This window comes from Ochotona princeps, chromosome 21 (genome assembly GCF_030435755.1).
Source record: "Ochotona princeps isolate mOchPri1 chromosome 21, mOchPri1.hap1, whole genome shotgun sequence".
NCBI classification, from domain to species: Eukaryota; Metazoa; Chordata; class Mammalia; order Lagomorpha; family Ochotonidae; genus Ochotona; species Ochotona princeps.
The window spans coordinates 40,926,328-40,949,127 of record NC_080852.1 but is presented as its reverse complement, the minus strand read 5'-3'; the positions used below and the strand labels follow the sequence as shown (position 1 = coordinate 40,949,127).

General features: G+C 57.2%; 1 protein-coding gene across 2 annotated transcripts in view; it reads left to right on the top strand.

Moving 5' to 3' along the window:
* ITPR1 (inositol 1,4,5-trisphosphate receptor type 1) overlaps positions 1-22,800 on the top strand; it is a 219,310-nt gene that overhangs the window by 1,872 nt on the left and 194,638 nt on the right. For both annotated transcript variants that reach the window (XM_058679216.1, XM_058679215.1), the window contains exon 2: positions 20,167-20,274. In XM_058679216.1, the coding sequence (XP_058535199.1) occupies positions 20,183-20,274 (92 nt within the window). In that variant the 5' untranslated portion in view covers positions 20,167-20,182. The remainder of the gene's footprint in view (positions 1-20,166; positions 20,275-22,800) is intronic.

Below are 22,800 nucleotides of genomic sequence, written 5' to 3'. Positions count from 1 at the left end.
ATAGAATGTATCACTTCTGCAGGGGCTCCCGACTGGATGCGCATGTGTGTTCTTAGTTCTTTGCCAGTTGGAAGTTGTACCTGTCTGCATCTCAGAACGATTGAAACCACCTTAGCAGTGTCCTGAGAAAGTGAGGGGACCCTGGGATGACATCGAGTTGCCGTCCTTCCATTCCCGGGCTTCTGGGAATGGCCCTCCTTTTCTCTCCCCACTTAACGCAGACACAGGAAGAAAAAGATTGGAGGCAGTTGTCTCTTCCACATCCCTCCATCCCTCAACTCTCCCACCCAGGCCACATGAGCATGTGTCTCTCTCAACTATATAAACATCCAAAGTAAAATGAATGTATTATTTTTTATAAAGATGTATTTATTTTTATTGGAAAGTAAGATTTGTAGAGAGACAGAGAGATCTCCCATCCGCTGGTTGACTCCCCAAGTGACTGCAGCGGCTGGAGCTGAGCCGATCTGAAGCCAGCCAGGAGCTTCTTCTGGTCTCCCACGTACAGAGTCCCAAGGCTTTGGGCCATTTTCTATTGCTTTTGCAGGCCACAAGCAGGGAGCTGGAAGGGAAGTGGAACAGCTGGGACACGAACCAGCACCCGCATGGCATCCCAACACATGCAAAGCAACGACTTTAGCCACTAGGCTCTTACACCAGGCCTGTGAATTTGTTACTCAAAGCCTGTCTGGTTTGATGAGGGCAGTTGAGGCTGGAAGCCAGGGACACAAGTGATGTGACCGTGTTGATCCTTTCCCGTTGTCAGTGATGAGCTGACTGCACCGTGGCAGCTCTCACCGTTGAACTTGGGGATTGCTGCTCTGGGATGCAGTGGAAGGCCCTTGCAGTGGTCACAGTCTGTGTTAGCGTCGCGAAGGCACGTGTGCTCTGGGCTCTGGGAGACTGCAGAGGTCACACAGAGGTCACAGCCTTCTTCCTTGTTGGGGGCAGCGTCAGTTCTGAATAGTCAAGGGGTGTCACGGATGCGAGGGCCACAGAGAAGAATCTAGCAGGATGAGGGAGTCGAAGGGGAAGGTGTGATGGAGGATGAGGGGTCTGGGAGCCGTGAGAAAGCCCAACAGAGTAAGTGTGTGCCCTGATGTGTCGCGAGCAGGGTCTTGAGCCCTTGGATCGTGCGCTGGCGGCAGAGCGGTGTAAGCTGCCCCTCTGTGGACAGATGGAGAACACACCTGGCAGCCTGTCCTGCTCAGGAAGGCGGTTCCCAGCCGGCCTCCTGCCTGGTGACATGGAGAGCATTAAGCTGAGTGATGCTGGCTTGGTCCTGAGGCCCCGCTTCCTGTGACGCTGAGTGACGTGAGCTGGGTCCTGAGGCCCTGCTTCCTGTGACGCTGAGTGACGTGAGCTGGGTCCTGGTAGCCCCACTTCCTGTGACGCTGAGTGACGTGGGCTGGGTCCTGGTGGCCCCGCTTCCTGTGACGCTGAGTGACGTGAGCTGGGTCCTGGTAGCCCCGCTTCCTGTGACGCTGAGTGACGTGGGCTGGGTCCTGGTGGCCCCACTTCCTGTGACGCTGCTTGCATGGGATATTGTGAAATTTGCGTTTGCAGAGGTGAGAGGTGGGGAAGAGGAAGGCTGGAGGTGGTTGGTGCTGATGGCTACTGACAAGACACGTGCACACATTTTGAGGGTAAAGATTTGTTTATTTGAAAGGCGGAACTACAGAGAGAGGAGAGATTTTCCACCTGTTGATTCTCTCCCCAAAGGGCTGTAACAGCTGGGACTGGGCCAGGTCGGAGCCAGGAACTTCATCCAGGTCTTTCATGTGGGTGCAGGGGCCCAAGACCTTGTACCATCTTCTGCTGCTTTCCCAGGCACATTAACAGGGAGGTGGATTAGAAGTGGGACAGCAGTTGGCTTTACTGGCTGTGCCACAATGCCAGTCCCACTGTACTTTGTGTGTTACGTATTTTATCACAGGAGGAAAATAAACAGCAACAGCAAGACAGGGTGGGGAGGGTTGGGCACATGCTGAGGTGGAGTTAGGAATCAGGGCTGTTTTTCGAGGGGGCCACATTTGAGCAGAATCGGGGGAGGTGAGCTGGGTAGCCAGGTGTACCCCTGGGCTGCAGAGCAGTCAGAGCAAGGGCCCTGGTGGGGGCGGGACACGGGGTGGGCAGGGGAGCAGGTCCAGGCCCCCCAGCGCCAGGGGCTGCAGGGCAGCAGGGGTCCGCCTGAGGGTCCACGGCTCCAGCAGCCTTCCTGGAGGTACACCTGGCAGAAACACAGCCCAGGGAGCCGAATCACGGCAAAACCCACACTTCCAGACCGTCTGGTTCCTCAGTCGCTTCACCTGGGCTTGGATTCGCTTCAGTTGGAAAGGAATTTGATCAGTGGGTGCACCTGTGAGGGTTTGGACTTTGCGTGCTCCGCTTCCTGTGACCAAGGGTAGGAGTGGTGGTGATTGTCCGGGACTGGTGGTGGAGATTTGCTGTCCTCGCCATGTCGGTGGGGAACAGCAGGAGTTTCCTATCAGCCTGTGTGACTTCACTGGGAGGAGATGAAACTGAGGCACGGGGCCCGGCGGCGTGGCCTAGCGGCTAAAGTCCTCGCCTTGAAAGCCCCGGGATCCCATATGGGCGCCGGTTCTAATCCCGGCAGCTCCACTTCCCATCCAGCTCCCTGCTTGTGGCCTGGGAAAGCAGTTGAGGACGGCCCAATGCATTGGGACACTGCACCCGCGTGGGAGACCCGGAAGAGGTTCCAGGTTCCCGGCTTCGGATCGGCGCGCATCGGCCCGTTGCGGCTCACTTGGGGAGTGAATCATCGGACGGAAGATCTTCCTCTCTGTCTCTCCTCTGTATATATCTGGCTGTAATAAAATGAATAAATCTTTAAAAAAAAAAAAAAAAAAAAAAGAAACTGAGGCACGGCGTCGAAGCTGTGCGTCCAGGGCCTGGGTCCCTGGCTGTCCCCGCGCGTGCTTCCTGTAGGTTGGTGGTTTCCACATGTCGTTTGTGTCCCGGACTCTCGCCCAGTGTATGCTTCCGTGAAGGGTCTGTGTGAGTCTGTAGGTTGGCAATTCCCATTTCCCATTTGTGTGTTGTTGCTGGGTCCATCTTACACACCCTCAACTGTTGGCGTGTGAATACCTGTAGTGGGGTTTTCTGCAGGTGTCTGAGTGTCTAGGGATGGCAGAAGGGACCAGCTGGGGTGACTGCAGCCTCCTGTTGAGATTCCCTCTCCATTGCCGAGCACCGGTTTTCTGCTGCACTGATGAGAAAGCCCTGTGCACCTGCTGGCTGCCTGTCTGCGGAGGGGAAGGCCTGGTAATCATCTCTGGCTATGGACATCTTCTCATTGGTTCTTGGGAGCAGGTGGGGCAAGACGCTCACTGGTGGGTGTTTGTGCTTGACCAGAGTACTTGACTGTAGGAGAGGGAATTCCTCCTCACTGTACCACAGGTCCTCCGCGCTCCCTGGTCACCGCTGTGGCCAGGCCTTCCGCACCCTCAGTGCTCCCAGACCCTCCGCGCTCCCTGGTCACTGCTGCTGTGGCCAGGCCCTCTCCACCCTCAGTGCGTCCCATGCCCTTGGCACTCCCTGGTCACCGCTGTGGCCAGGCCCTCTCCACCCTCAGTGTGCCCCAGGCCCTCCGCACTACCTGGTCACCGCTGTGGCCAGGCCCTCTCCACCCTCAGTGTGCCCCATGCCCTCGGCGCTCCCTGGTCACTGCTGCTGTGGCCAGGCCCTCTGCGCTCCCTGGTCACCGCTGTGGCCAGGCCCTCTCCACCCTCAGTGTGCCCCATGCCCTCGGCGCTCCCTGGTCACCGCTGTGGCCAGGCCCTCCGCGCTCCCTGGTCACCGCTGCGGCCAGGCCCTCTCCGCCCTCAGTGCGCCCCAGGCCCTCCGCGCTCCCTGGTCACCGCTGTGGCCAGGTCCTCTCCACCCTCAGTGTGCCCCATGCCCTCAGCGCTCCCTGGTCACCGCTGTGGCCAGGCCCTCTCCACCCAGAGGCTCACTCTAGGAGTGTGTCATCTATGCTGGAGTTTGCATCCTTAGCGTGGGCATTTTAAGCATAGTCACATTCCTATTGCCACACTTTGAGAGAAAATATACAAGAGTTCTTTTAAGAATTTTAAGTAAAAATTAGTTTGAAAGAGAGAGGGAAAGAGAGAGCTTCCATTTGCTGGTTCAGTGCCCAAATGTCTGCAGTGTCCAGGAGCTTCATTCTGGTCTCCCACGGGAGTGCAGGGCCCGAGCACTTGGGTCGTCTTCCCATTTTTCCCAGGCTGTTCATGGGGATGGGTTGGAAGCGAAGCAGCTGGGACTTGATCCAGATGAGATGCTGTCATTTCAGTTAGCAGTTCTACTGGCTTTGCCACAACATTGACCCCCAGCAATGCTGTTTCTGTGTTTTAGTGTGTATTCATATTTCTTTGAGATCTACACATCTGTGTAAAAACACATGCAGCTGTTATGTGCAGTGACACACACATGCACCAGCTTCTGTGGGCCCAGGCAGGCTGGCTTGTGTCTTGCAATCTCTGTGTTTCTGTGCCCTTCCTTTTCCCGTTATTGAAGCCCCTGGGTGATGGTTTGCTGTGCAGTGTGCTAACTGCCGATGTGTTTACAGTGTGCTTCTGGCCTCCCTCCTGTAATTTGTGGTTGGACTTGGGGGCCAGATCCACTTTGGGAGCATTGGTCGGGAGTGTGTGGGTGTCCCAGTGTCTCCCCTTTGGGGTGCCAGAGGTCCTCAGTGCTCATGGCTGCCACCCCTTGGTTCATTTGCAGCGTGGACCCCTGGCTCTCCCATTATGTAAGGGGTTGCTTCTGTGCCAGGTCTGCTCCTGCTACTTTGTGATTGCCCTGGAGCAGTTCCTGTGGGGAAGAGAAAGCAAGCTGGTTTCAAAGCACACGTTGCTTCTTGGCAGGCTGTGTGCACGGTTCTCACACGGGCACCTGTAGCAGGGTCTGGGCATGGGCAGGGTTTGGTCAGCACCAGAAACCCAGTGAGGAAAATTGCCAGCTCCCAGGCTCCCTTCCTGCAGAGTGTCCACTGCGACATGTCCATGATGCTGCCATGGGAGGCTTTCCACTTGGCGGAGGTGGCCTGCCCAAAGCCGGGGCCAGGCACTTTCTCTGTGTCTCACAGGAGCCCAAGGGCTTGGTCTGACTTCCTCTGCTTTCCCAGGAGAGAGCGGGGCCTGAAGTGGAGCAGCTGGGAATCAAACTGGCATCCTTCTGGAAGCTTACCGTGCTCTGCTGTCCACAGTGCTGGCCTCGTGCTGCTCATCTGGTTGTGTGTAGAAAACTTGAAGCTAAAATGTTTGTAGTTGGCACCTTGTGGCTGGCTCCATTTGTGTCTGGTCAGGTCTTGCCATGCTAAAGAGTGTGCTGAGCACATGTTTTGGCTCAGAACCAACTGTTGCACCTTGCACACATGGGTCATGGGTCTGCTAGTAACACCTATGCATGTGTGTGAACTCGCTGCACCTAGCTGCACCCATGGCACCCCTCGCTGGCACGTCCCTCTGTGTCCCTACCCCAGCCCTGGAGCTTCATTCCTGATGGGGTTACAGCCAGTTAGTGCCCTTGGGCCTCCTTTCGGGAGCTCCCGGCACCCCAGAAGAGCTCCTAGAGTGCTTGCTGAGGGAGGTGGTTTGCGCGTGGTATGTCTCTCTTGCAAGGCCATCAGTGTCCTCTGGCTGTCCTTCCTGGCCTGGCCGATGGCCTGCAGGGGTGCTGGTGTAAGGCCTGCTGGGCATGCCTTGGACCCACCTCTAGGTGACTCTTTTTTAATGAAAGACTGTTTTTTGAAATATTAATTTGAAAAGCAGAGTTACAGTAATAAAAGGAGGGAGATTGGGAGAGAGAGAGACAGCGACTGAAGAAGAAACAGATCTTCCATCTACTGGTTCATTCCCCAAATGGCTGCAACTGCTAGGGCTGGGTCATAGCAAAGCTGGGAGCTTCTGGCCTTCCTAGGGGCCCAAGGCTTGGAGCCATATTCTGCTGTTCTCCTAGGCCTTTAGCAAGGAGATGGATAGGAAGTGGAGAAACCAGGATGCAAACCAATGCCCATGTGGAATGCTGACGCTGCAGGCGGAAGCTTAGCTTGCGTCACCACTGCACCTACTCCTTGAGCGTATCTTGAGACGTGCCTGGGGATGACTTCGGGGACAGCAGCATTACCCTGTGGTGGAATGGAGAGGAAAGCTCTCAGGCTGTCCCTGGAGAACCAGGCATCAGGATGCCCCAGTGCCAGTGCGGATGATGTTTTGGGCATTGGCAGAGCCAGGAACAGCGCCTCTCCTGGCTGTTGGGCGGAGTGGGTGAGGGGAGACCCGCACTGGGTATGGCCGCCATGTTGTGTCTTGCTCGATGCAGCCAGAGGCCTTGGAAGGGCAATCCATGCGCAGCCTTTGCCTGCCCTGTTGGTTCTCAGGCCAGAGCTGGCCATGCCCTCCAGGGGACGTTTCTGGTTGCTGCGTCCTGGGCTTGGGAGGCAGGCAGGGCCCCCACAACAGGACCCCGTCCCCCAGCGTCAGTCACCTGAGGTTGGGGGCTCTCCTGGAGTTGCCACCACAGACCCGGGGTGCACCTGCTGGGGTTTTGTGGTCTAGGCTGTGTGGGCAGAGGCGTGTCTGGGGCTGATGCGAGCATTTTTAAAGGTGTACACGGTCTGCCACTTCCCGCCAGTGTTGTTGTTGCTGACTGGAGCCCTGTGACCTGGCTGTGGGCCCCACCAGGCCGTCAGCGCACCCCAGGCGGGCAGGTGCTGACACCTGTGGTCCAAGAGGCTTGAGGCTGCGTGCTGGTTCTCTGGTTGATGTAGTAGACTGGTGAGGGCAGAGGTCAATGTTGGCCAGCACTGTCACTTAGCAGGCAGTGGTGAAAGGCAGGCGGGTGTGTCTGTGTGCGGGAGGTGTGTGACGTCACACTCTGAGCTTCCCATGGCACTGCTGTTTCTGACATGGAACTTCTGACTGTGGGCTCTCTCTGGGAATGGCTGAGAATAAAAGCAGCATGCCACTCGGTGCTGCCTGAGTGGCTTGGACGGCAGAATCTGTGACGCGGGGGTGCCACACGGGTGAGGGCACGTGGTACGAAGTGCATGGGGCAGAGGAGCCGAGTGCGTGTGCGTCCATGTGTGTCCATGTGCAGTGCAGGAGTCTGTGTTCTGGAGAGAGGGTGGGAAGGCCAGTGTCTTGGCCAGCACGGGGTATTCTGCCCCTTTCCTCATTTCACTCTGAAGAGGACCCCACTCTGTGCCTTTGCTCAAAGTGAGGGTGCCCAGGGCCGAGGGCACCCTGCAGAGCGGCTTTCCTTCCTCGGAGCATGCCCGGTGTTCCCAGCTGCGTTGGCAGCCGTGTTACCATATATGTCCTGGGCGCTGGTGTCCTCCAGGGCCTCGTGCTCCCCTGGAGGAGTCTCCTTGGCCCCAGGCCAGCATGTGGATCCAGGCAGCAACATTTTCTCCTGCTGAACTCTTTTGCTCTGGGAGACCGCATGGTTGGGCTGGCACCTTGCTCCACTCGGCCCAAGGTCACCTGACCTGGAAGTGGAGCTGGCCTGTGTGTCTGGGTCGCTGTGCAAGGCCCTCAGGTGGCTTGGCCTGCGTGTGGAAGCTCCTGTCCTGGCCACCAGACTTGGAGTGATGCTCTCAGTTGTTTCTGAAGCTGGTTGTGACTACAGCGGCGCTGAAGGGCTTTGGCCTGGGAGCCTGGGTTCTTGGGTTGGAGGTGGCTTGGACAGCCCTGCCTGGTGCCTGTGCCGGAGGTGTTGGGGATTCTGGGAGTGCTGGGCAGAGCCTAATGGCTGAAGGCTCCTTGCCAGCTGGCCCACCAGGACTGGTTTCGTGGCATGTGTTTGTAGTGGGGGAGGGTGGGGGGTGGAAGAGGAAATTCCCATACACTGGTTCACGCTCCAAAATGCCTGCCATAGCCAGGGTTCCAGAGCCAGGGACCCAATGACCTCAGCCCTCGTAGCTGGCTCCCAGAGCATCGCCCCAGGCATCCCAGCTGGCCACTCACCTGCTGGGATCGCCTGCCTCACACCCTTCTCTCGTTGAGTCCTCAGCACAGTTGTGTGCAGGCAGTCCCCTCGTCCTCACTTTGCAGATGAGGGAGCTGAGAGGCAGAACAGGGGTCCTCACTTTGCAGATGAGGGAGCTGAGAGGCAGAACAGGGCAGTGGCTTGGCCTGCGTGATGCAACCCCCCAGAGGTGGCTGTTTCACCCCCGCCCTTTCTGTCTCCCACCTGGACCTGCAGTGTGCTGGCAGCCTGTGCTGGCAGCTGCTGCCAGCTTCCTGTTTCTTGCCTCCACAGAGGCTCGCTCTGCCTTGGGCCTCGGCTCTGCCCTCCCCTCCCCTCCCCCCATCTGGCTCTGGTTGGCTGCTTCCGTCCTGGCATTGAAGGCCTCAGCTTTGCCCTGCCTGCCTAAGGCTGTCACCCAGCCGTGTCTCCCAGTTTCAGTGTTTGGAGTGAGCGAAACTGATCTCTGGTTGGCTCATTGGTTCTATTCTGTTGTTGGTGGGTTAGTTGATTCTGGTTTATTCTTGCCATGTAGCTGTCCCTGGGGCAGTCGCCATGTCCCCGGCACCTGCTGTGAGGATGTGTCCCGGGAAGGAGCACCGAGGTTTGCTGTCTGGGAACCCCGACTGCTGGGGGACATGCCTTTTTCCTCCAGTTGGGTCTGGCTGCGTGTTTGCCCAGTAGGAGCCCTGAGCACCCAGTGAACAATCATGACTCAGAGAAGGCTGCCCTTGCACATGAGCAGACACCAGTGGCATGTACTGCGCACCTGCGCCTCCCATCGCACGCCCTCTGGAAAGTCCTGCTGTGCCTGTGGGAGACACCGAGTACTTAAGCAGGTGGCCAAGGCCCTAGAGCTGCCATGGAAGTGGCTTTGGCCTTGCCGTGTGCCTGACAGGTATTGGGAGCCCCGGGAGAGCCGCTGGCTCTTGGGCATGGTGGTTTGAGAGGCCAGTTGGTGGTGTGGAACATTTGAGAGAGGGGGCTGGGAGGCTTACGTGGCAGAGTGCAGATGTCCGTGTGTGTGGGTTTGTGGCAGATTTTCTGTTCAGAAATAAGCACACGGGAATGCAAAGCAGAGCTGCTTCCCAGCCAGAGGCACCCATGCAACTTGCCCATCAGAGGACCGGCAGCGAGGGGCTCTGCAGCATCCTTCACAGCTGTCCCCATGAGAACTATGCTGGGGTCCTTGTGGTTTTGCTCTCTGCCAGGGCTGGACACTGCCGGCTCGGGGAGGTTGTCTGGAAGTTCTGTTCCTCTGAGCTGCATCAGAGCCAGTGATGACAGACAAGCTTGTACCGCATCTGTCCACTTGACCTGCCAAGGTGTGCGGTTGCAGGCTGTGTTGGTAACGGGAGACGAGTGGCATGCTGGGGGCAGTGTGGCAGGGGCTCTCTGCCTGGGAGGCTTCACTGAGAGTCACGTGGGTTACTGAAAGTCCCACTGCTCAGCCCGGCGGCCACGTCTGTTCCTCTCAGTTAGACCAGCAGTGTACTTTGCTGGTGCAGGTGTGTGGGGCTGTGGTTTGGGAACTGGTGACCGCTGTGAACTTGGCCCCTGGTTTCCTGCTGAGACATTCACCCTGAGGTACCCAGTCATGCCTTGGGGGACTTGTTGAGTAATGCAAGAGTGCATGAAGGGCAGAGCCAAGTAAATCTGCTCAGAGGTGCAGATATCTGAATCTCTAATCCGTGTGGCTGTGGCTGGGAGAAGTGTGTCTGGCCAGGCTTCCTGCTGGGGATCCTGGCTCCCAGTCTACTGCTGCCAAGCTGTGGGCGAATCCTGGGCCTGTCCAAGCCCAAGGTCCAAGAATTTCCTCTGATCAAGGCAATCATGCTGTGTGTAGATCTCAGGGACGGCTCTGGGCATGCTCAGGATCACGGCTCTGCCTACTACCGCCATGTTGGTGGGCAGAGGCCAGGTAGGTCTGGTTGGAGGTGCGGATATCTGAGTCTTTCAGCCATGTGGCTGTGGCTGGGAGAAGCCGTGCTGGGCCAGGCTTCCTGCTGGGGATCCTGGCTCCCAGTCCACCACTGCTAGGTACGGGGAAGGTCCTGGGCTCTTGGATGGCCAGAGTGCCAACTGGTGCCGGGATTTGCCTGCTGGCCACCTGGCTGCGAGCTCTGGGGTGTTTGGGGTATGGAATTACTGCCTAGGGACATCCAATGATAAGGCCACAGTACATGTAAGTGAGGAATGAATCCTGAGAGATATTCAATGTCAGGGCCACTGTGCTTGCAGATAAGCGAGGGGACTGAGATCTGGTGATTTGGAGGGGAGAGACTGGAAGATCTATATGGGTCAGACTCGTGCACCAGCCCACATGGGAATCAGGAGTTGGGCTTGTTAGCATAGAACATTGCTGGCCACCACACGCCAGTCCGTGTGAAAGCTATGGCTGGGGGCCTGACTAGCAGGACTAGAACCTAGTACTTGACTGAATGTCGAAACAGGGGATGGGTCACATTAGGCGGGGCCTTGACGCTAACCTGCACGTGAAAGAACCAGGTCCAGGGATAGATTCTGTGGGGGATTTGTGGGCCAAACCCTGTGGAAATGCAAGTCCTGCTGGTTAGCTCAAGAGTTGGGGTGGTGATGGGCTGAGCTAGGTGTGACCATGGAACCTGCCAACACTCACGGGTACAGGGACTTAGAATAGTCTGGACAGGTCCAGGCTGCAGCACCTGCATGTGCATCCTAAATCAGGGTGTGGGGTGGGCTGGGCCGCAACATTCACCATCTCATACTAGGTCAAGATGGAAGAGTAGGCTATACCAGGGGCAGGGCCTACCATCTGCTGGCATGAGTGAGATCTGGGTCTGGGAGAGGACTGAGTGAGGGAACTTGGGGAAACTCCCCTAGTGAGTCTTACCTCCCACTGGTGAGCACATGTTCCAGGCCTGGGAGTCAGGCAGGCTAGGCAAGGTAGCTCCAGCTGTTGGCAAGTGTATGGGTTGGTTTTGGAAGGGGGTGGACTAGGCAGGGCTGAGCAAACCGTAGCCCACCAGGCTGGAGCACAGGTCATGCTAGGCTAGGCTGTCACACCTAGTTTGCATGAGCCAGGGATGGGAACAGATTGAGCAGGGCCAGGTGCCAGCATCTGCCAGCAAGAGTTGGGACTAGGGGCAGGCTGAGTCAGGCCAGGCCTCAGCATCCAAAGGTAAAGGCCAAGACAGGTGAGGGACTATGCCAAGCTGGGTCAGAGCAACCACTGGCACGTGCAAAATCTATGGCTTGGTTGGGAGCAAAGGGATACCCTGGCTGGGTTGTGGTTCCCACTGGTGAGTATGAAGGCCAGAGTAGGGGCTGCTGTCTGGTCTAGGCATGGCTGTAGTGTCCCTTGGCACAAGTATAGGCTGGGTCTGGGGTGTGCCAGATTGGGCCAGACTCCAGTACCCACTGGTGCTCGTGAGAACCAGGGTAGGTGTAGGATGGGCTAGGTTAGGCCTCCGCCCCTGCTGAGCCATGTGCGAGCTGTGTCTGGGCATGGACTAGGCTTGGCTGGGCTATAACACTCAACAGTAAAAAAACGAATGGGTGAAGGCCAGTCAGGAAAGGCCACTGTTTCTGCTTGGGCTGGAGATGGACTAAGTAGGGCTAGCCCATGGACCCACTGGCGTGTGCGAGATCTGGCATTGGGAGAGGTTCTGATGGAGGAGCTTGGACAACTCTGTCAGGACACAGTCCCTGCAGGTGAATGCAAGAACCATGATAGGGAACAGTCCGGACTGGGCCAAGGAATGGTACCCATCAGCATGCATTTGGTGCAGGTCAGGGATGAACCAGGTTGGACCAATTCATATTACCTGCTGACAAATCCAAGTACCAGAATGGAGTGTGGGTCGGGCTAGTTTGGGTCATGACACAAGCCAATTCACATGAGGGCCAGGACTGGCGGCAGATTGGGCTGATCTAGGCTGTAGCCCCCACCAGCATGAGTTCTAATTGGGGGTGGGCTGTGCCCAGCCAGGCCACAGCAACCACTGGCAAATGCTGATGTGAGGCAGGCCATGCTGGACTGGAGCACAGCACCCAATCAGTACATGTGAGACCTGGAGGTGGAGGGGGCGAATCTGGTAGGGGGCTGTAGAGGGCTTCCCTGCTGGACCACCATCCCACTAGAGAGCGTGAGTTGAGATGGGGGCATACCAGACCAGGCAGGATTACAACACCTGTTGCCTTCATATGGGCTGGATCAGGAGAAAGCCAGGCTGGGTTGACTGTTCCTACTGGTGCATGCACAAGTCAGAGTGGGTGTGGGTTGGTTGGGCTTTGCCGCAGCATCGGCTGGCAGATGCTGGCACAGGGGAGCAAATTCTGTCAAGTTAAACTGCAGAACCTCCTGGAGAGTGTATGATCTGGGTGTGGGGGTAGGCCCAGTAGGGAAACAGTGGGCATCTGCCTCTGGGTTTGCCACTCTGACTGTTGAGCAGGAGAACGACTGGCGCAGGCATAACTAGGCAGAGTGGCACCTGCCGAGACGTGTGTGGGCTCGATAGTTAGGCTGGTTGGGTTGAACTAGGCTTCAATGCCCGTTGACATGTGTGAGAGCTGAATGGGATGTGGGACAGACTAGAGCAGTCTGTTGTACATACTGGCAAGCACGGGAACCATGACAGGGGTGGGTCTGGTGGGGTTTATTGTGGGTTGGTCTGACTAGCTGCAGCTCCCACTGGTGTACGTGAAGGTTGAGTGTGTGGTGGAAAGGATCGGGCTGGACTGCAGCACTGATTGGTTTGTGCAGAAGACAGGGCTGGATGCAGAACTGACCCAGCAATTGCAGCCACTAGCATGTGTATAAGCTGATTGGGGCGATGGACTGTGTCAGACCTTGTATGGGCAAGCACACACAAGAATCAGTTCTGGGATCACCACAGATGAAGTTTCTGTGGGGACCCTTACCCCAACTGTGGAGAGAATTGCAGGTTCCATGGTCTGACCGTGGAGTGTATGTCAGAATTGGGCCTCCTCAGTGGCTTACACAGAACAGTGGACAGTATATCCCGGTGCACATGGGGAACATGGGAGTACACTGGAGCCTGCAGAGGACACCTGGTACCACAGCAGAGGAACCAACTACCCCAGCCAAGTGTTGGCAGTGAGCCTCCTGGGCAAACAGACTCTAAAGTACACTATGTCAACCAGTGGATTCTGGAGCAATTTCATCACACTTGCAGTGGCAGTAATTTGGAACTGTTGAACCATCGAAACCGTGAGCAGGACCCTCAGAGTATGCCCCACATCGGGGACCCTGGGGTGGCGTCAGGTGGCTGTCCTCATCCCAGAGTGCAGAGACGTTTGGGAGGCTGGGTGTGGCTTCTCTCCTTGTCTCCTCCTTTCCCCCAGATACAGGAAGGAAAACAGAGAATGTGGAAATGGTGATCTCACCCACCTTCCTGTGGCCCTTGACCTCAATCACCATAATCAACCATGTAAAAATCATCAAGAACAAAAATAAGAGATCCCAAATTTTGGAAAAATTTGAGATTTTTTTTTTTTTAGAAATGTAATTCGATTAGTGAGGTGTGTGCAGGAACAATATTAGAGGTGGAAAATAGCAACACTTGAGTTTGCTGCTGCAATGGATGCTTTTAGTCAGAATGAAAAGTAAACACATGTGGAGGGCCTCTGGAGTGGCTGCAGGGAAGCCAGCGGTCTCTGCTGTGTCTGTGCCCCTGCCTGGACGGGCCATGATCCTGCATTGTCTCCACTTTGAAGAACTTGAGGTTTGTTGGTGGGTGAGCCCACAGCCTGCGGCCCATGAACTTCTCTGGATGCGCTGCCTGGGGGTCAGCCGCCACCCACCATGATTCACGACGGACTCGTGTGTCTCCTGCATTGTGGCCAGTCCCCGTGAAGTATCACCGTCGAGGGCAGTGGGGGAACTGGGGGTGGTGAACCTGAGAAAACCCCAGGGAAGCCTTTCGTTCCTGTCTCACGAAGAACTGCAGGCGTGAGCACTTGGGCAGGACTCGTGCTGGCGGAGCCTAATGCCCCCATCCTGCTCATGTGCGCCGGGAGGCTGCCACTCACATGGGGTTCTATATGCGGTCTGCCCTGGCTGTTGCCAACATTTGAAAAGAAAGAAAGGAATTCTATTTCTTGCTCCCAAAGCCCTGGTAGGAATCTGGTGAGAAGTTCTCTGGCCTTGGTCTAGCAGGTGTCACCTGGTTGCTTTGGGAGACAAGCTTGTAGACAGCAGGTGGCACGTCCCCATGGTTTCCTAAGCCCATGATCCCCTGCCCCGGCACTGTGTGGGAGTGGCCGTAGGTTTGGTCCTCAGCCACAAAGGCTATGGCACAGTGTGAGGGCACAGCTGGAGGATGCGGGGCTTTCCCCTTGCTGTGTCAGGAAGGATGTGTCCTGAGGACTCAGAGCCCAGGAGTCAGAGGGCTCCTCCCTCCTGGTGGTGGCATCAAACTAGAGCTGCCCTGGTGATTGGAGTTGGTCACTGTTGGGGGTGAGGGAAGAGAGGAGTGTCTCAGGCCCCAGGAGCAGGGGTGTGTGTGTATGTGTGTGCATGGGTGTGTGTGCGTGCTGCTGCCTGGCACTCACTGCTACTGCAGAGGCTGGGAGAGAGAACAAGGCTGAGGAAGGAAGGCAGGTAGAACAGATCTTTTTTTTTTTTAAAATTTATTTATTTTTTATTAATTACATTGCATTATGTGGCACATTTTTATATGCACTGGGATTCCCCCCACCCCTCCCCAAACCCTCCCCCCACGGCAGATTGCTCCACCTTATTGCGTTTCCGTAGTTCAAATTCAGTTGAGATTCTTTCATTGGAGGTGTTTAGGTAGAACAGATCTTAAAGAGCCCCAGAGTGCTTCTGGAAAGTTCCAGGTGTGTGCAGAGCAGGCTGAGGGAAAGGTGGATTCTGGGTTGGGTGGGTGGAGGTGTGGTGGGTCAATGACGCAGTGGCGTGGGGGATCAGTGAGGTCTGGTGCTTGGTCAGGCTTCTTTAATCACTGATTTGGCAAATGTTTGCCCAACGCCTGCTGTGCCCTGGGGCATTGGTGTGGGGGACATGGCTGTGCCCAGGGCCGATTTAGAGCTGGACCTTGGGAGAGTGAGGTGTGGGGCCGGACATTGCTCAGTGCACACAGATGCCTGGGGTGCTGGGTGGGGAGGAGAGACCCCCAGTGCAGGGAGCTTCTGAGGGCGGGGTTTGGCCGCATCTGGGGGTCAGGGAGAGCTTCCTGGTGATGCTGCTTCTGAGACAGATGTGGTGTGGGGGTGAGTGAGGGGGGATGGGAGGTGCCACCAGGCTTCTGCAGTGGGAGGAGGAGAGGGTTGGGTGGGGCCTGAGTTCTTGCTGGCACCCTGGGGTGCCATGGTGGGCAGCGGCAGAACCTTTGGAGGTGCTGGCCACAAAGTGCTCCCTTGGGAGTAGTTGCTGTGGAGAGGGCCTGGAGCCACAGACCATGTCTCTGGCTTCTCCACTCCCTGGAGACCTCTGAGTTGCCACATTTCTATTCCTGTCTTTCTTAGGAACTGAATCGCGTGTCCCTGGCCTGTGTGGCTTGCTCAGGGTGGGGTCTGGAGGCAAGCAAGGGATGCCAGGTGCCGGTGGCGGAGTGAAGCTTGGCGGACTGTGTGCCCTCCCGCTGCCTGCTGCAGCTGCCCTGAGAGCCCCCTTTGAGCAACCCTGGGCCAGGGCAGCGAGCTGCCAGCAGGGGCTCCTGCAGCTGCAGGCAAGTCAGCGAGGTGACTGTTGGAGGGTCAGATGCCCCTCTGGCTGGGGAGAGCCAGGCTTGCAGTGACTCAGGGTGGCGCTGACTTTGAAGCCAGGCACCTGGGCTCTGGAGCCTGCCCGGGATCAGCAGTGGCCTTGAGGGCAGGCTGTGCCAACAGAGAGCAGCCCTGGAGGCTTGGGGCAGGCGGTGCGTGGGGAGCGGATGTTTGGGAGGCAGCTGTCTGTGTGGCCTTGGGAGAGAGGGGCACAGTCCACCTCGCTGCCTACAGTTCTGTTCGCTCACTTAAGTGGTAGAGTGACAAGGAGGAGAGTCCTAAACATCTGTTGGTTCACACTGTTAATGGCTGCAGTGACTGGGGCTGGGCCAGGCTGAAACCAGGAGCCAGGAACTTGTGGTTCCCCAGGTGAGTGGCAGGGGCCAAGGCCTCCATTGCTTTCCCTGGGTGTATTAACAAGGAACCCGATGGGCAGTGGGGTAGCCAGGGCTCTGGCTGGCACTTGAGGGGCGCCAGTGTCCTGAGTGACGGCTCAGCCTGCCGGGCCATGTGTCGTTTTCCTGGTATGGGTGTTTGAGCACGGGGAGGCTGGCCTGCCAAGTGTGGGGGCAGAGGTGGAGACCCATTAGTGGGTGAGTGACAGGGGCACTGGCTTGGTCCTTTGCTCCGCACGGCGGGGGCATGGTTCGCGTTTGCCAGGCCTGAGGTTCCATGGCGAGAGCTGAGGGTAGGCCTGCCTGAGGCAGTTTGTCCACAGCGGGGCCCTGGGGAGCGTGTTCTTCCCTGAACTTGAGGGTCTCTGTGTCAGGGGCTCGGTGGGCTACTAAAAAAAAAAATAGAAAAAAAGAACAATTTGAGAGAGAGACAAGTGGAAGAGTGAGACAGTGCAAGCGCCTGGGTTCACTCTCTGTAAGATTTATTTGTCTTTATTGGAAAGGCAGATGAGGTTTTACAGAGAAGAGAGACAAAAAGATCTTCCATCCATTTTACTCCCCAGATGGCCACACGGCCAGAGCTCAGCCAGTCCATAGGCAGGAACTGGGAGCTTCTTCTGGGTCTCACATTCAGGGTCTCAAGGCTTTGGGCCATTCTCTACTATTTTCCCAGGCTATAAGCAGGGAGCCGGATGGGAAGTGAAGCAGCCGGGACATGAACTGGCACCCGTATGGGTTGCTGGCACTTGCAGGGTGAGGATTTGGCCATACCAGGCCCAGGGGTTCACTCTCCAGTGACCACAGCTGCTGGACCTGGGCCAGGTGGAAGCCAGGAGCTGGGGACTGACTCTGGCTCTCCCACATGAGTGGCAGGGAAGTGTCTGCTTGAGCCGTCATCTGCCTCCCTAGGGCAGTAGTGGCAGGGAGCTGGAAGCAGCAGCAGGGCTGGGACTTGTGCCCAGGCCCTGCGCTCCAGGACACGGGATTCGAGTGTTGTCTGCACTGCAGCCCGACGCCAGCCCTTCCCAGCTAACCACATGGCTGGGGTGCTTCGTAGCTGGTGTTGCACCGCACAAAGATGCCGCCGCAGTACCAAGTGCTTCTCTTTCTTTTCAAGTTGTTTTTGTGTCTGAAAGAGAGACAAAGACGGGGGCAGAAATCTTCCCAGAGGTCAGGAGAGCACATTTTTGGGTCTCCCCTGTGGGTGTCACAGAGCATACAGCAGGAGCCACCACCAGGGAACTGGAACCCAGAGCTGGGCTGGGACACACCCAGACATTGTGAGACTGGAGGCTGCAGTGGGGCGTCCATGCTCTGCCGAATGCCTGCGCCCTGCCTCTTGTGTGTTCTTTCAAGCATCATCTCATCTCCATAGGGCGTTGTTCCCCTGTCACCCATGGGGGGCCTGGTGACGAGAACTCAGGTGCGGGGGTCGGGTGGGGCCGAGGGTGGCCTGTGCGGCTCAGGGGCACGACCCTTTGGCTCGTTCCCTGGTGGGTTAGGGCTGACCCTGTTTTTCTCATAGGTATTCCCCAGCAGCTGTGTGAGTGACAGGGAAGTGGGGCAGGGATGGTTCCCCCCCACCCGATCAGATAAAGAGGTCCCCCCCAACAACAGGAAGTCTCCGGAGAGTGCGCCCAGGCCTGCACTCCTGGCCCTCTGCTTCCTGACTTCCTGGCCTTTGTTTTCCTCCCAGGACCCTCCCCCTCCCTGCTCCAGGGGCCCAAGGCTGTCCTCCCCCCCTCCCCCCCGTGTGTTTGGAGTATGGGACCCCTGGCCTGATCCCCCCCCCCCCCCGCCCCAGCCTGTGCCGCTGGGGAGCCATCCTGTGTGGCTTATGCTGTTGCTGGTCCAGTTGTCTCACCTGAAGTAGCAGATGGGTTACAAAGATGGTGTCTTGTCTTTTTCTTCTTATTTGTGAAAGTGCTGTCTGTGTCCTTGATGGAAAAGTTAGGAATGGCTCCATAGGAGGGTGAGCGCTCAGGACTGTGCCCGCTCCCCGTCACCTCGTCACCCCAGGAGCCATGCTGTCCTGGGGAGTGCCTGTGCCTTGTGGCTACCAGGGTTCAGAGAGAGGATGTTTGTATGACCTTTCTCCCAGTGGTGTCATGAGAGTGATCAGTCAGCACCGCTTGTGGCAGTTGGTGGGCCGGTGCTGCAACCAGCTGTCCGTGGGTGCCAGCTTCATGTATGGTTTGGCCTCTGCAGGGCGCTGTCCCGTGTCTGCTGCTTCCCACCAGTGGCCTGGCCTCTTTCAGTCCTGTGGCCGGCGGGGTGACACGCACTCAGAAAACAGCAGCCGCACTGCGTGGTGTGGCATGGCTTGGGCAAGTCTGGGAGGAGATGCCAGCCCGACCAGATGGACGTCTGCCTGCCCTGGGCGTTGCCTGCTCCCATGGCCTTCTGGGAGGTTGGTGTGACTCTGATCCAACTCAGCACCCAGACAAACTGTTCTACAACGCTTGGCTCCAGAAGTACCCTGACTTCCTAACTGTTTGCAATAAAGCTTTGCTTAAAAAATTAACTAATTTGTGTTTTAATTTGAAAGGTAGCACTAAAGAGAGGGAGAGATGTCTACCTTCTTTTCTCTGGTTCATTCTCCACTCGCGCACACGGCCAGGGCTGGGTCAGGCTGGACCTCTGGAGTCCGTCTCGCGTAGGGGTAACTGGGACCAGCACCTGCTGTCTCCTACGATGCCCCTTGGCAGCATCAGGAGCAGAGCTGGACACAGACCAGGCACTGCAGTGTGGAGCGCAGGTGTCTTAACTGCGAGGCCCCAACAACTGCCCTGGTACAGCTCCACAGTGTCACTCGGGCACCTTTTTGGATGTGCCTGGAAACCTTGGTTGGGCTATGGATCCTGTCTGGGTGGGAAGAGGGGATCGGCTGGGCACGCCGACCCCGTGTGTGTTGTTGGGGCATCTCCTTGGGCACTGGGTCTGTTACATCTTCTCAGCTGCTGTCCTGCAGGGCAGTGAAATGCTTCCCTCTCCAGCCGTGTCCGGGTGCTGTGGACACAGGGCTGACTCTTGAGCTGCTCTCAGCCAGGACTGTGAGGTCTGCACACTTGGCTTCTAGCAGCTTCCATTCCTAACCAGGCTGCCTGGGCTTCCATACTGATGCCTGCTGGGGACTGCTTTGTCCAAGGCAGCTGCCGCACCACGCCGGCTCCTGTGGCTTGGTGGGGAGGCGTCAGGGTCTTGTCAGGGTCTGCATTGACCAGTGGGGTCTTAGGCTGTCCCCACCACCCTCCAGGTCTGTAGCCTAGACCTGGGAGCTGCCATTTGTCGCTGAGTCTGTGCTTTGAGGATTGGTTCAGTGTCTTGCATTTGGCAGCCACTCCTCACTACCTCTGTCCCCAGTGGACGCTGTGATGTGAGCCATGTCAGAATTCTTGCTTACCTCTGTGTGTGTGTTCTGTGGTCGCTGGGCTATGTGGCAAGTGTTGGCTGGGTCTGCCTTGACTGGCCATGTGCCACTGGCCAGGGGCCTTATCACTGCTGTCCACGTCTGGAGGGGCCGTGCTGACATCTGCTCAGGCCTCTTCCGAGTTAGGCAATACAGGAGGTTTCTCACTGGTTGCCAGTGTCTGCGGGTTAGTCGTCTTCTGTTGCGTGTGCTCCGGGGCCTTGGCCCTGGCGGGGGCGTCCTTGCTGGGCCAGGCCTGTAACCAGATGCTTCCTTGCACCTTTCCCCTCTGAGTAGGCACTCGGATATGTTGGCGTCCCCTGCACGCCAGTTTCCAGCTTGGTGGTCACGACGAGGTTCCTGGCTGAGTTCCCTGCCTTTACATTCCCGGGTCCACAGTGCGGAGTCTGGTCCTGGCACGGTTTGCCGGAAGCAAATGCTAACGTGGTTGGAATCTCCTGGAATGAATTTCTGCACAGGGAGATGCCGGCGCGCGTCCTGACTTGGCTCGGGGGCCCTGCTCTTGGCCGGCTGAATTCAGTTTGTTTCTCCAGGGGTGCTCGGGGGAAGTGACTTGGTGACCTGTTCTGCCGCTCTTGGAGTGTGTCTTCCTAACTGTGTGTGTTTTACTTTCTCTAGGGTTTTCAGCAGAAACATGTCTGACAAAATGTCTAGTTTCCTGCACATTGGAGACATTTGCTCCCTGTACGCCGAGGGCTCCACAAATGGGTTCATTAGCACCTTGGGGTAAGAACACATTTGCTGATTTTGTTATTATTTTTTAATGTGACATGATTTGTTTCAGATGTCTTACAAACTGGGATTTCTTTTCTCTCTAGTTACAAAATGCTACTGTTTCCCTTGGCTTTTCCAAAGGTGACAGGTTCACAGATAGCAGATCCCATGCTGGTGTGAGAGCTCTCATCGCCGAGAGGGCCAAACCTCGACCATGAGGTCCGTTAGCTGGGCATTCCTTGCATCTGGCCCGCCTTACGTAGGAGGCGAGTGTGCAGAAGGAGTGGCCGAGAAGGTAAAGCTGGGTGCTTGGACGCCAGCTAAGGCCCCTGAGCTGTCACCATACCCTGTCTGCCATGTGCGCCAGGGCAGGGCTCCTGGGATGCCTACTGTACCTTGTCTACCGTGTGTGCCAGGGCAGGGCTGCTGGGATGCCCACTGCATCCTGTCTGCCTTGTGCACCAGGGCAGAGCTTCTGGGATGCCCACTGCACCAATTTGTACCAGGGCAGGGCTTCTGGGATGCCCACTGCACCCATTTGTACTAGGGCAGGGCTGCTGGGATGCCTACTGCATCCTGTCTGCCGTGTGCACCAGGGCAGGGCTTCTGGGATGCCCACTGCACCCATTTGTACCAGGGCAGGGTTGCTGGGATACCCACTGCACCCTGTCTGCCGTGTGTGCCAGGGCAGGGCTGCTGGGATGCCTGTGTTCTTGCCCAGAACTCTGCTCTGTGCACTGCAGAGTGACAGCTGGGTATGGCTTGGAGCTTCATGGAGATTCAGACACCCCAGCCTGTCATGCACGAAGTGCAGAAATGCAAGGTGAGGACTGGGGTGGCCTTGTTGATTTTGGCGGGGGTTCGTCTCCAGCAGCTGCCGACAGGAGCGTGTGCTCAGAGCATGCCCAGGCACCCATGCAGGTTCCCTCAGCACCAATGAGAACATCATTTCCAGTAGAAAACTGTCACTCAGGAGACCTGCCCTTTCACTGCACAGATTCAATGTGATGGCCGGTTCTGCATTGGCCCATATTTGGTGGTGTGACAGGGTATGGCTACTCACATAGCTGCCACCTTCGAGCATGCCACCCTGGCCGTCCCTCTCCGGCTGGCCCCATCCCCTGCCTGTTCCTCTCTGACTGGCCTCATCCCCTGAGCATTCCCACAATGCCACCCTGGCCATCCCTCTCTGGCCCCATCCCCTGTGCGTCCCCACAGTGCCACCCTGGCCATCCCTCTCTGGCCCCATCCCCTGTGCGTCCCCACAGTTGAGTCTTGCCCTCTTGTCTTTTTCAGCAGTGACAGCAGCTGTGATAAGTGGCAGCGGTAAGCGCACCCAGCCCCCTCTCCTACAAGCCGTGGGTGTTCACGGTGTGTCAGGCAGCGAGCTGTGTCTGCAGCTCCCGGCCCCTGGTCCTCAGGTGTTGATCACTGTCCCGAGGGTCAGACTTCCTCACTTCAGGTGGTGATGGCACCTGCCCAGGGGCTCGCGGCTTGGAAGGCGTGGGTCTCAGCACCAGCAGGGCTGTCTTGTCCTCCTCACCATGCGTGCACAGGTCCTTACCGGGTGCCCTGCCCAGCCTCACTGTTGCTGCCTTGCCCCCGACACCTGGTTGCCTCCCTGCCTGCTTGCGTTTTTCTGGGGCTTCTGCTCAGCAGGGCATCTGTCAGGGGCCTCCCCTGCTTTTTGGTGCTCCCCTCAAGCGTTGCTGGTCTCCATGGCAACCTGAGGGCTTCTAGGTGTTACAATCTGAGCCCCGAGACTGACCTCTAGTGCCTATTTAGTCTCCTTCCTTGCTGTCCTGTACTTGAAAACAGTTGTTGTCAAAGTGGATGGGAAGATTAGGTTTAAGCTGCTTTTGGTGTGGGTGCCGTTTCTGTAGCCACGGCAGCCACCTGTCTCCCCACCCCTGTCCCATTGACATAGGGGTGCTGGCTGCCTCCCCAGCCCTGTCCTGTTGGCACAGGAGTGCTTGCCCCCCTGAATGTCCTCCTGTCTTCATCGACCTTAAAGAGGGTCTGTGTGGGCCTGCTCTGTGTGAACCAGCAACTGGTGGTGTGGACCCAGATGCTGCGGCCGGATGCGGGGAGAACAGGCCCGTGTCAGTGTAATGCTGCGGCCGCATGCGGGGAGAACAGGCCCGTGTCAGTGTAGACCAGTCTGGTGAATATCCCTGTGCCCTAGTTTAGAATGCTTGAATCCTGCAATCCCATTTCTCAGGTGACAAGCCTGATTCGTGGGGGGAAGAGAGGTGGCCCAGGCACAGTTCCAGTGCCAAGAGCTCGATGGGGTCCCCTGTCGCTTGCTTTTTTGAGTGTGTGATGATCTGTCAACCCAGCCCTGCTTTGAATTCTGGGTGTCCCCTCTGTCCCCACCTGGGGCTCAGCGAGCGGCTGTCCTGTGGCCACGCTCTGCTCTTGACTCTCCTAGGAGGTGTGAGCCATTGAACTTGCTGTCCTCCTTTCCCGTGGACAAGGTCCTGTGTCTTGAAGCTGATGGAGACACCTGCTGGTGGGGACTCTAGACCCATGGGCTCG